Raw genomic sequence first — 13,749 nt, forward strand, 5'->3', positions numbered from 1 at the left:
GCAAGAAAATTGTGTGTAGGGTTAATTGCTTCAAGCATTGTAACTTGTTTCTACAGATACCAGTATTATCTACAACTGAAGAAAGATATTTTAGAAGGTCGCATACCTTGCACATTAGAACAAGGAATTCAGCTTGCTGGTCTAGCTGCACAGGGTAAGGAAAGATTAATTGGTAATATACTAGTCCAAATGGCACGTAACCTTAATACAGTTTCTTGGCAAATATGAAAGTCTGTTCTGGTTTTCCAATTATGTTATCTTCCATACTTAAAATCAGTGGATTAGTGGATTCATCTTCAGTCGGATGTAGCATGTGGTTATTATCCCCATCTTTAACTCTCCTTTGCCAACATTTTAAGTGGTTCCATCTTGCCTTCCTTGCTTTCAAAATCCCATCATTTCTACACACTTCATAACCCCACTGTCAACCATCTCTACTGGCCCATCGCTAAATCCTTTTTCCTCTGTGTGGTCACCTTCCTTACAATTCCATGTTTCCATCTCCATTTATGTTTCCACCCCTACCACAGCGTGACAAGCCATAAACAAAAGCACAGATAAGATTCTTTGATTGTGGCCATGGTGTATTATCCTTTTAATCTTTGTTGATCTCTCAGCAGCCTTTAAAGTGGTTGACCACATCCTCCTCCTCCAGTATCTGTCTAATATCCAGATCACCGGTCTTCCAATTAGTTCCACTCTCAACCATTCGATCAAAGCCATAATACCTCTTTCTGGCGCTTAACCACTGCTAAGGATCGTCTCAAAGTCTGTCCATGGCCCGCTCCTTTCTGTTAATGGGGAGGCAGTGGCGTAATGGTATTGTCGCTTGACTGGTAATCCAGAGACTTAGAATAATGCTCTGGGAACCCCGTTTCGATTCCCACCATTCTAGATGGTGAAATTTTGAGTCAATAAAAATCTGGAATTAAAAAAAGTCTAATAATGACCATGAAACCATTGGTTTTTTTTAAATGTAGCGTACACAATTATTTTTGCCAATTAAGGGGCAATTTAGTGTGGCCAATCCACCTAACCTGCACATCTTTGGGTTATGGGGGTAAAACCCACTCAAGCACAGGGAGAATGTGCAAACTCCACACGGAGAGTTATCGAGAGCAGGGATTGCACCTCGACTTCGGTGCCTTGAGACAGCAGTGCTAACCACTGCACCACTGTGCTGCCATCAATCCGGTAATTTCATGGTCACTACACTGGGAGAATGTGCAAACTCCACACGGGGGGGCCGGGATCGAACCTGAGTCCTCAGTGCCGTAGGCAGCAGTGCTAACCACTGCGCCACCGTGCCACCCCATGAAACCATTGTTGATTGTCATCAAAATCCATTTGGTCTACTAATATCCTTTTAGGGAAGGAAACCTGACGTCCTGACTTGGTCTGGCCTACACCCAGACCCACAGTAATGTGGTTGACTCTCCAATGCCCTCCGGGATGGCAATAAATGTTGGTCCAGCCAGCGATGTCCACATCTCATGAATTAATTTTTAAAAATGTAGCTCCCTGGCGATATCACCCACCAAGATGGGGTCAGTTTCCATATATATGCTGACAATAACTGTTAAACTGACTGTCCATTGCCTCTGTGTTTTAACACAGCTTTGTCTTATCATTGAATGAACCACAACAACATAGGGAGGAAGAGGCGCAGGATCCTACAGATGCATTTTGGGGAGCTAGGAAAGAAAGTACCAAACCAAACCTGAAAGATGATCATCTCTGAATTACACCTGGCATCATGCATTAGTGATTCGAGAAATAGAAGGATAGTGCAGGTACATTTATGGCTGGAGAAATGATATAAGAGGGATTCTTGGTACATTGGGACCAGTTTTGAGAGCAGGAGGGAGGAGGCTGGACAAGTTGCACTTAAATGAACTGATGCTAATATCCTCATGGGGCAGTACTTATTGCTGTTGGGGTTAGTTTAGTAAACTAATTTTTACAAAATTATTTTGGCATCTTATACAAAACACACAAACTCTTAACCAAACACCAACCCCCCAAAAAACCCAAACACTACCTTCGAACCATGAAACCAAAAAGAATGAAGCCCTCCCTACTTATTCACCCCCCCCCAAGCCCCCCATACTGACCAATTCTCTGGAATAAAATATAAATGGCTGGCATCAATCGTCTCTTCTCCCCCCCCCCCCCCCCCCCCCCCCCCCCCCAAGGTGTATTTGCCCCTCTCGAGATGGAAAAACTTCATTAAACCACGCCGAAGCACTCGGCAGGATATGCCGTCACCAAGGCAAAGACCTGGACATCCACCCCTGTACCCGTCCGCAGCTCCGGCAATAGCCATCAAAGGGCAGGGTACTAACTCAATATTTAGGATCGGTGACATAGTGTTGAAAAGGGACCTCCAGCAACCCACCAGCTTAGAACTGGCCCAAAATGTGCGTGGTGTCTCTTCTCCAAGCTAGCAAACTGGCCCTCTCAAGAATAAATCACCCACTCCAGCCCTTTCTCTTTCCATGCACCAAATGTGACATCTAGTCTTGCCGGCTCAAACATATGTTTGCACAAACGGGAGCCAGCCTTGAAGCTGCCTCCCACTTAAAATGCTGGCAGAGTTGCCTTCATATTTTTAGTGTGGACACCACCACTGGGTTCGCTGAGTACCTTGCCGGCGCTAATGGAAGTGGCGCTGTTACCAATGCCCTCAACATGACCCCAACTCCATCTGAACCCAGAGAACCCCCGGGTCCCCACACCATCCCAATACCTTTTCCACGTTGGCTGCCCAATGATCGTACAGCAAATTTGGCAGCACCTATCTCTCCCTCTGGAGGACACCCCTCCGATTCCTCAGGGTCCTACCCACCCAAATAAAGCCGGAAATAAGCCACTCGACCCTTTGGAAAAACAACTTGGGCAGGAACACCGGGAGACACTGAAACAAAATGATGTTCATCTTAACTGATTGAATCTGACCTGCCAGCGATAACTGGAGACTATCCCACCTCTGCAAGGCCGCCTTAACTCTACCCACCAGGTTCCATCGAATTCGACCTCTGAAGCCACACCCAATTCCCCGCCATCTGGACCCCTAATTATCAAAAACTAGTAAAATACTCTGCACCTAACAGCACCCTATGTTCTACATAAATAACCCTATGTTCTACCCCACCTCTAATGATCCCACTCCACGCATTTGAGGCCCTGAAAGCAATGGCCGGCGGCTCAGTTGTGAATGCAAACAATAAGGGAGACATCAGATAACCCTGCCTCATACCTGATGCAACTGAAAAGATCCTGATCTTGAATTAAACACTAGCAAACTGGGCAGCATACAGCAACCGCACTCAACGGCACAAACCCAGGTTCAAACCCAAACTTCTCCAACATCGCGAAAAGGTACCCGAACTCCACTCGGTAGAACGCCTTCTCTACGTCCAATGGTGCAATTGTCTCTGGTACCGACCCGGCGGCAGGGATAAGCACCGCTTTCAACAACTGCCGCACTTTCGACGAAGGCCTCCGCCCCTTCACAAACCCATCTGATCTTCCCCTACTACCTCCAAAGGCAATACCTTGGTCATTAACTTAGCATCCACATTTAACAGGGAGAACGGGTGATAGAATCCACACTCTGTGGGATCCTTATTCCTTTTCAGAAGTAGCAAAATGGATGCCTGTCCCAATGTCCTTGGGAGGCCCCCCAAAATCAATTGGTGGGGATCGAAATCCGGCACTGTAGACAGCAGCCGTTTCATAAACAATACATTGTCCCAATTCAGGGTGTACGCATTCACTAGAACCACTGACTTCCCCTTTATTGCCCCTGTTACCATCACGTACCATCCACCCTGATCAGTTATAATCCTCTCCGCCTGGAACCAAACTTTTATTTTTTAAAGATCGCCATCCCTGGGGCCCTACTATCAATGCATGAGTGAAGCTCCTGGCTCACTGAGGATTTCCCCAAGCCAATAGACTGCTTGCTGCTTCAACTAACCCCCTCCCTCTCCCAAACAAACATTCTAGAATCACCGTGCCTTGCCAAACTGGTTAACAAGTCGCAGCCCCATTCCCCCACACCACTCCTGTCCACTAGCCTACCTCTTAGTCCTAGCAAGATGCAAACCCCCCACAAGCCCTCCCCAAACCAGTCCCAGTCCTTTGTCCTTGATGAAGGCCTCAGTCTGCTATGGCGTGTCAAAATAATCCTTAAATAATGATCCTTCGATTACAGCGTGACTTTCAGCCTCGCTGGATGCACCACCCCGAACCGCACAGCCATACCCACACCCATATCGTACAGCACCTTCTTCGCCTTCTTGAAGACCGGCCGCCACTTCGCCAGTTCAGGTAGATGTGTACCCTGTGCCTGTCCCAATCGATGTTCTGACTCTTCTTGGGGTCCACTTCAGGACCCGCTCCTTCCTCTGGTAACTGGGAAATCGAATGATTACCGCTTGTGGCGGCTCGTTCGGCTGCAACTTCTGCCGCAGAGCCCGATGCACCCTGCCCAATTCCGGAGCGGAGAACACTTCATCCTCTCCCACAAATCGGGAGAACATTTCTGAAAAGTACTCTGTTGGTCTCGGGGGGGACCCTCCACACCCTCTGGCAAGCCCACCACTTTTGAGGTTCGTGCACCTTGAAGATCTGAACAACGATCAACTAGGTCCTTCAGGCCCTTATTCCTGTCTGTCATAAGCAGCATCTCGGCATCCAATGAGTCAAGCTGATCCTTGTGCCTTGACAAGGTCTCCTCCACACCCTTCAGCATTTCCCCTTACTCCTTCGCAGCTTTGACCGTCTATCCCAGCTGCTCCTGGATTGGGCCCAACACTGCCTCGCTGGTGGTCTTGAATGACTCTTTAATCTCCTTCCCTTGTCACTCAGATTGACCATGCATCTGCCTGCCAACTTTCTCCAACTCCTATGCCATCACTCTAGCCAACATCTCTAACATGACAGACGCGGCTGCCACCTCCATCTTTTCTCCCCCAGATTCCTTTGTTGGGCTACCAGCAGGCGATTTCTTTCCTGTGGCCTTTTTTTGTCGAGGCTTTTGACATTCCATCTGGGTTAGAATGCAAATCTCCTGGAAAAAAAACGGGCAGAAAGGATCAAATTACCTGGACCCTGGCAGAGCCACCTTTCATGTGACCTGCTTTCACATGCCGTTACCGGCAGTCCACTTTAATTATCCTAATATAGACTGGATTAGCAATGGTGTAAAGGACACAGGAGGAAGAATTTCTGAAAGAATTTTATTAATGTCTGGTCCAATGAGGAATATTCTGTTTTTTTTTATTTAGGAATCATATTTAGTATCAAGGAGCAATCTATAGTAAAAATACTTCATTGGAAGAGGAGCAATTTCAGTAGTTTTCAAAGAGAACTGGATAAGCACTTTAAGCGAAGAAAATTAATGGGCTACAGAGAAAAGGCAAGGTAGGGGGACTCGCAGAGTTGCTCGTGCAGAGAGCCAGCAGGTATTACATTAGCTTAAATATTGTACCAAACCCAAATAAAGCAATTGGATTTGTAACATTGGTTATTCTGGGTCTTATCATGTATGGCGATAATCTAACATGTTATATTCCCAGAATCCGCTGATGTGTATTACATTCAGAATGAGTAGGTTTTTTTAAGAAAACAGTTAAATGAACAAATGTGAATATTTCCTGCAGTCTAAATGCTGCCTCGAATATGCCCTCTGGGAAACTGAAGTTAATGTTAGGCAGACTGCCCAGATGATTCTTGGTTTACTATCTTAAAAAGTTATTATGTGGGATGTTGAAATAATACATTTTATATCCGCAGTATTGCTTGGTTAAAGGGATGTTCATTTTGCTTGATCTCTAACTGACATGTATTTCTGGTTTCTTTTTCCTAACTGAGCTTGTTTGTCGTCACAGCCTACTCCTGCTTGTATGTTTCTATCAGCCCCTCGAGACTGCTTTGTCATTCAACCAGATCATGGCTGATATCACCTACCTCATTGCCAATTCCCTATGCTTTCCCCATATCTGTTGATATCTTTATCCAGAAATCATCAATCTCAGTGACTATGTTTCCACAGCCCTTTGCGGTAGAGAATTCCAAAGATTCACCACTTTCAGGGTGAAGAAATTCCTCCTCATCTCAGTCCATAATGGCTTGCCCCTTATTCTGAAATAAATGTACTTGTTTCATTTCATCACACTTTGCTTTTATTAATACCACTGAGTAAAATGTAATTCCAGTTTTATTGATTTTCTCCCCCCCCCCCCCCCCATAAATTTAGAGTACCCAATTCTTTTTTTTTCAATTAAGGTGCAATTTAGCATGGTCAAGCCACCAATCCTGCACATCTTTGGGTTGTGGGGTGAGACCCACGCAAACACAGGGAGACTGTGCAAACTTCACACAAACAGTGACCTGGGGCCAGGATCAAACCCAGGCCCTCAGCACTGTGAGTCAGCAGTGCTAACCACTGTGCCACCGTGCCGCCCCCAGATTTATTGGTATGATATATCATTGTTTTGATTCTTTACTGAAATATGCAATAGATTTCAAACCCTTTATCAATATACCCCAGGCTTTATTCTGCTTGGTTAGCTGTGTAACCTCTGATACATCTGTGATTTTTCTTTTATCAGCTGATTTTGGAGACTATGATCAGTATGAATCCCAAGACTTCCTCTACAAGTGTGATCTGTTTCCAGTTGTAAGTTCTGTTAGTCATATATTGCAGAAATGTTTTACATGCATAATGTTTTAAGCATAAATGTTTTAAAATCATTGCTAAGTATTAGAATGTTGGAAGTACATATTCTATCTAACCCTTGCTTATCCCAGTGTTCCAATGTCTGTGGAAGGTGAATATATAACAGCACTTGTATTTATCTATGATATTTAAAGTAATAAAAAGTCCAATGATATTTCACAGGAGTATTTTAAAATATACTCCGACATTGAACCACATGAGATGCTGGGTCAGGTGACCAAAAGCTTGATCAACAAAGTAGGTTTTAAGAAATGTCTTAAAGGAGAAAAATGAGGAATAAAGCTGGAAATGTGTAGGGAGCGTATTCTAAAGCTCAGGTCCCAGGCCATCGATGGTGAACATTTAAACGGCCAGAATATTTTACAGAAGCGCAGATATCTTGGAGGATCATGTGCCTGGAGGAAATTCCAGAAATACTGTACCATAGAGGGATTTTATGAACAATTGTGAAAATTTAAAAATTTAGTTGGGAATGAGATCAAGGAACCAGGAGGTGGGTCTCATGCACAAAAGAAGCTCAACCACCACCAGATCTGGCTGGACCACTTAAAACACGATTGGTTCCTGCTCGTTTACTAAAACTGCTCTCTAGATAATCCCTGCTTTTCTTTACGGCAAACAGTAGAGTGTCATGGTTTGTTGGGGACTTAGGGCATCAACGATGGAGGTCAGTATGCAGTTGAACAAATCAGCAGTTGCAGAAATGTTGTGCTGAATGGAGGGGCCAGAGGCTAGAAAGTTAGGATTCTAACGGTGCAATTGTAAATAAATGAAAAGAAAATTGAAAATATTTAAGGCAACTTTAATCCTTTTTACTGCCTAGAACAGTCCAGAGATTGTCTAATGTAGCTTGCGAGTAACATATTGTTCAAGGACAAGTAATAAAAGCTAATATTTGTTTGTCCTGTGATGTTGAATTGAAGCCAAGCAATTGATTTAATGTGATAACAGCCCATATTTCTTGACATAAATAATATTCGTTATTAATGATCTTTATTAATGTCACAGGTAGGCTTACATTAACACTGCACTGAAGTTCTGTGAAAATCCCCTAGTCGCCACACTCCGGCGCCTTTTCAGGTACACGGGGAGAATTCAAAATGTCCAAATCACCAAACAGCACAGCAGTTAGCACTCTTGCTTCACAGCGCCAGGGACCTGGGTTCGACTCCCAGCTTGGGTCACTGTCTGTGCATAGTCTGCATGTTCTCCCCCATAGAACATAACCCCTGTGCATAGTCTGCATGGGTTTCCTCCCACAAGTCCCGAAAGACTGTTAGGTAATGGGTAATTAGGTAAAGGCTGTTAGGTAATTTGGACATTCTGAATTCTCCCTCAGTGTACTAAACAAGTGCTGGAGTGTGGTGATTTTTCACTTCATTGCAGTAAGCCAACTTGTGACACAAATAAAGATTATTATTAATAAAGATTATTATTTATGTCAAGAAATATGAGTGGTTATCTTGTTTAATTTCCATTACTCAACAAGACTATTTTATTTTTTTGTCTTCTCCGCCACCCCCAACCACCTGCCTGACCTGCAAAGAATTGGATTCAGGATGAGCGGATGCTTCAAGAAGCAACACAGAAAGTTGCTTCACTACATCGTAAATTCAGGTGAAATGTATATTCATTGTATATTCCCACCCCTCTATTGTGTTGTTTAAGGATTTCACAGAACAATAGCATATGTATTCATTCACTCTTGCAGCAAAAATCTGGGGCGTCATTCTCCGACCCCCCCCCCCCCCCGCCGGGTTGGAGAATCGCCGCGGGCTGCCGTGAATCCCGCCCCCGCCGGTTGCTGAAGTCTCCGGTACCGGATATTCGGCGAGGGCGGGAATCGGGCCGTGCCGGTTGGCGCCCCCCCCCCCCCCGCCGCTGGATTCTCCGGCCCGGGTGGGCCGAAGTCCCGCCGATTAAATTGCCTGTCCCGCCGGCGTGGATTAAACCACCTTTTGAACGGCGGGACAAGGCGGCGTGGGCGGGCTCCGGGGTCCTGGGGGGGGCGCGGGGCGATCCGACCCCGGGGGGTGCCCCCACGGTGGCCTGGCCCGCAATCGGGGCCCACCGATCCGCGGGCGGGCCTGTGCCGTGGGGGCACTCTTTCCCTTCCGCCTCCGCCGCGGTCTCCACCAAGGCGGCGGCAGAAGAGACTCCCTCCACTGCGCATGCGCGGGAAACTGTCAGCGGCTGCTGACGCTCCCGCGCATGCCCCGCCCCGATATGTCATTTCCGCGCCAGCTGGCGGGGCAACAAAGGCCGTTTCCGCCAGCTGGCGGGGCGGAAATCCCTCCGGCGTCGGCCTAGCCCCTCAATGTTGGGGCTCGGCCCCCAAAGATGCGGAGCATTCCGCACCCTTGGGGCGGCGTGATGCCCGTCTGATTGGCGCCGTTTTGGGGCCAGTCGGCGGACATCGTGCCGTTTGGGGAGAATTTCGCCCCTGATCTCTGAAATGTGTTGTTGGAATGTTGGGGGGTGGGGAGCGAATTGGAATGGAGGGACATTTTATCCTGTGTTTGTGTATCTCGACTCCGAGTCCTGCACCCGAGCAAAATCCATCTAGGTCAAACATCAGTCTCTCTCTCCCCCTGGACTTCTGACACCGCAAATATCGCCACCTTTGGACTCTGGTTGACCTCCACATCCAGCACCACAGACATCATGTCTGCAAACTCCTGCCAGAACCCCCATAATTTTGGAGGGACACAGAACATGTGGACGTGATTCACAGACCTTCTTGCACACAACAATCCTCTACCCCCTCAAAGAACCTACTCCTTCTTGCCACCATCAAATGCACCCTATGTATTACTTAAGGCTTAGCCTCGCACCCGACGTGGGCGCATTCACCCTCTGTAAGGCCTCTGCCCATGTCTCGGGCCCCACCTCCCCAACCAATTCCTCCTCCCACTTGCGCTTAATGTCTCCCATCAGGGCTCCCTCCCAATCCATCAGCTCCTTAGATACATTGGACACCTTCCCCTCCCATATTTTGTTCCTCGACAGCACCTTGTCTTTGAACCCCGGGGGTGGCAACTCAGGAAAGGATGACACTCCCTCCTGTTATGGGCCAGGGTTTAGAGAACCCCAAAATGTATCATGGAGTTCACCTGACCCACAACTTTTAATAGACTGTGGTATGGGGAGCACACGGCCCACTGTACAGGTGTGGTACAGTAGAAATCGAAAAGTATTTTTTAAAGCAAAACAATGTTGATTCTATGAACTCCAGTTAACCTTTTTAAAACATACCGTGAACATCTTAGCAACCATCAATTCAAATACAACCCCCAAAGAATACAATACTAAGTAATCCTTATTTTCCTTTTAAGATCCATAAGACTTTAAAAAAACCTTTTAACAGAAGCACATCAGGTTTAAATTCACTACTGAGAACAGTTATCACTCTGAATTCACCAAATGATCAAGAGATTGTCTTTACATGGCAGAGAGAATACATGGCAGAGAGAAAAACATTACACATTCTCTGGCTGACTGCAGCTCCAACACTGAAACGAAACCAAAAAAACACAGACACACCCAAGCTTTTCTCAAAGTGAAACTAAAAAGCAGAGCCAGAGCTCAGCTCCACCCGCACTCTGACATCACTGCAGTAACTTTAGCAGACTACCATTTCTTAAAGTGACATTCTCATGACGCCCCCCCCCCCCCCCCCCCAAGTAAAAAAAACCATCAACTTCAAGATGGTTTCATTTTTCACCTCTTCATTATCCTTTAAGAAATGCACTCACTAAATATACTTATTCGTTTAAAAAAAAACATACGCAAACAGGTATAATAATATAGTCAATTTTTGTTCATCTTCCTCCAACTGAACCTGCTTCTGTTCATCACATTCGTGACAAAACATCGGCTATCACGTTTTCTCGTCCTGCCACTTGTACTATTTTTAAATGAAATGGCTGTAACAAACTCCAGCGAAACAGCCTTGCATTGTCAATCCGGAATCGCTCCAAAAATGTCAATGGATTATAATCCGTATATATAATGGTGTCAGACGGATTGCTGGTCACATGAATGTGAAAATGTTGCAAAGCCAGCACCAAACTCTAAATCTCCTTCTCAATCGTTGAATACTTTTTCTGGTGAGAATTCAATTTCTTTGCAAAATAACCAATAGGCCGCTCGAGCCCTTCGTCGTCGTCGTCTTCTTGGAGAAGCACCACACCTACGCCCACATCACTCGCATCAACAGCCACTTTGAATGGTTTGGTATAATTTGGGATGGCTAACACAGGAGCAGCGGTCATCACAGCCTTCAGGCAGTCAAATGTCTGTTGACACTCTGCTGTCCACTTAAATTTGCTACGTTTCTTTAGCAAGACCGTCAGTGGAGCAATTACACTACCAAAATTTGGTACAGATTTCCGCTAAAATCCACTCATACCAAGAAATCGCATAATTTCCCATTGTATCGATGGTATCGGAAACTCCCCAATAACTTTTGTTTTCACATCCCGTGGGACCATTCGACCCTGTCCAATTGTATGGCCAAGGAAAGTGACTTGGGCTTTTCCAAATCCACTTTTGGCTAGGTTTATCACCAAACCCGTCTCCTGAAGTCGATTGAATAACTCCATCAGATGTTTTAAATGTTCTTTCCATGTCTGGCTGAAAATTACCAGATTGTCTATGTATACCGCACAATTGGGTAATCCTGAAATGACTTTGTTAGTTAACCGTTGAAATGTGGCTGGGGCGTTTTTCATGCCAAATGGCATAACTTTGAATTGGTATATACCATCTGGAGTCACAAAAGCTGAAATCTCCTTCGCCCTTTCGGATAAAGGTACCTGCCAGTAACCTTTAAGTAAATCCAGTTTGGAAATAAAAACTTATTGTCCCACTTTCTCAATGCAACCCTCCAAACGTGGGACAGGATAAGAGTCTGTTCTTTTTAACGAACAATTTTTAATGAGGTATTTTTGACATAACAAACAACCACAGTACAAAAACAATAGAGTACAAAGAACAGTAATCAAAAAGCAACCGCTGACATCTGTCCCTCCAACGCCTGCCTATTTCACCCCCTACCCTAACCCCCCACCCCCCCCCCTCCGCTGATGATTAATTCTCCGCAAATAAGTCAATGAATGGTTGCCACCTCTGGGCGAACCCTGACACCGACTCTCTCAAGGCGAACTTGATTTTTTCCAGGCCAAGAAAGCTCGCCATGTTGGTTAACCAGGCCTCTGACTTTGGAGGCCTAGACTCCCTCCAAGACAGTAATATCCATCGCCGGGCTACCAAGGAGGAAAAGGCCAGAACATCCGCGCCTCTCGCTTCCCGGACACCCGAGTCTTCCAACACTCCAAAGATCGCTACCCCTGGACTCATTTTCCACCCTTGTCTTCAATAACCTGGACATGACATCCGCGAACCCCTGCCAATATCCCCTAATTTTTGGGCATACCGAGAACATGTGGACATGGTTCACTGGTCCACACGCACACCTGACACACTTGTCTCCCACCCCAAAAAATCTACTCATCCGGGCCGCTGTCATGTGCGCCCGGTGCACCGCCTTAAATTGGATCAAGCTGAGCCTTGCGCATGTAGCGGTCGCGTTGACTCTGCTCAACACCTCCGCCCATAGGCTGTCTTCCATCTCAACCCCCCCCCCCCCCCCCCAGCTCCTCCTCCCACTTATGCTTCAGTTCTTCTATATGCGTCCCCTCCCCCACCCATCCCCTAGACACTACCCTATCTTGAAGGAGTGGGAAGGATGATACCTGCCTGCGCAGAAAGTCCCGCACCTGAGGATATCTAAATTCATTCCCTGCTGCCATAACAAACTTCTCCTCCAGCGCCCTCAAGCTAGGGAAGCTCCCTTCCAGAAACAGGTCCCCCATCTTCTCAATTCCCGTCCTTTGCCATACCCGAAATCCCCCATCTAGGCTCCCAGGAGCGAACCGATGGTTGTCACATATTGGGGACCAAACTGATGCACCCACTGCACCAACGTACCTCCTCCACTGACCCCAGATCCTCAGGGCCGCCACCACCAAGGGACTGGTAGAATATCTTGCCGGCGGGAACGACAACGGTGCCGTTAATGGTGCCGTAACCAGCGCCCCCAAGCTGGTGGCCCTGCATGAGACTGCCTCCATCCGCTCCCAAGCCGCCCCCTTCCCCACTACCCACTTCCTTATCATCGCAATATTGGCCACCCAGTAATAATTACTAAAATTTGGCAGGGCCAGCACCCCCCTCCCCCCGATGCCTCTCGAGCATCAGTTTTTTCACCCGTGGGGACTTAACCGCCCAAACAAAGCCCAAAATAATTTTGTTGATCCTCTTGTAAAAGGACCGTGGGATGAAAATCGGGAGGCATTGGAACACAAATAAAAATCTCGGCAATATCGTCATCTTAACCGACTGCACCCTCCCCGCCAGTGATAGCGGGAGCGCATCCCATCTCCGAAACTCGCCCCTCATCTGCTCAACCAGCCGGGACAAGTTCAACTTGTGTAACCGGCCCCAGTTGTGTGCCACTTGTATCCCCGGCTATCTAAAATTGTCTCCCACTAACCTGAACGGTAACTCCCCCAGCTGGCCCTCTTGCCTGGATGACAAACATCTCACTCTTCTTCATATTCAATTTGTATCCTGAAAACCGGTCGAATTCCCCCAGAATCGCCATAATCTCCCTCATCCCTGCCCCTGGATCTGCTGCATATAGGAGTAAGTCATCCGCATACAACGATACCCTATGCTCCACCTCCCCCCACTAACCAGCCCCTAGCAGCAATTGCCAGCGGCTCTACGGTTAACGCAAACAGCAGTGGGGAGAGGGGACATCCCTGTCTTGTTCCCCGGTGCAGTCTAAAATAGTCCGAGGTCATCTTATTCGTCCTTACACTGGCTTCCGGGGCCTGGTACAACAGCCTGACCCAGTCGATAAAGCCCCTAACAAACCCAAACCGTCCCAGCACCTCCCATAGATAGTCCCATTCTACCGGTCAAACGCCTTCTCC

The 13,749-nt window shown here is 46.9% G+C and overlaps 1 protein-coding gene across 1 annotated transcript in view; it reads left to right on the forward strand.

Annotated features, from left to right (window-relative positions):
- Positions 1 to 13,749, forward strand: part of ptpn21 (protein tyrosine phosphatase non-receptor type 21) — a 124,239-nt gene that overhangs the window by 30,484 nt on the left and 80,006 nt on the right. Inside the window, exons 4-6 of the mRNA XM_072494936.1 lie at positions 57 to 154; positions 6,621 to 6,688; positions 8,295 to 8,365. Of these exons, the coding sequence (XP_072351037.1) occupies positions 57 to 154; positions 6,621 to 6,688; positions 8,295 to 8,365 (237 nt within the window). The remainder of the gene's footprint in view (positions 1 to 56; positions 155 to 6,620; positions 6,689 to 8,294; positions 8,366 to 13,749) is intronic.

Source organism: Scyliorhinus torazame, chromosome 2 (genome assembly GCF_047496885.1).
Source record: "Scyliorhinus torazame isolate Kashiwa2021f chromosome 2, sScyTor2.1, whole genome shotgun sequence".
Lineage (NCBI taxonomy): Eukaryota > Metazoa > Chordata > Chondrichthyes > Carcharhiniformes > Scyliorhinidae > Scyliorhinus > Scyliorhinus torazame.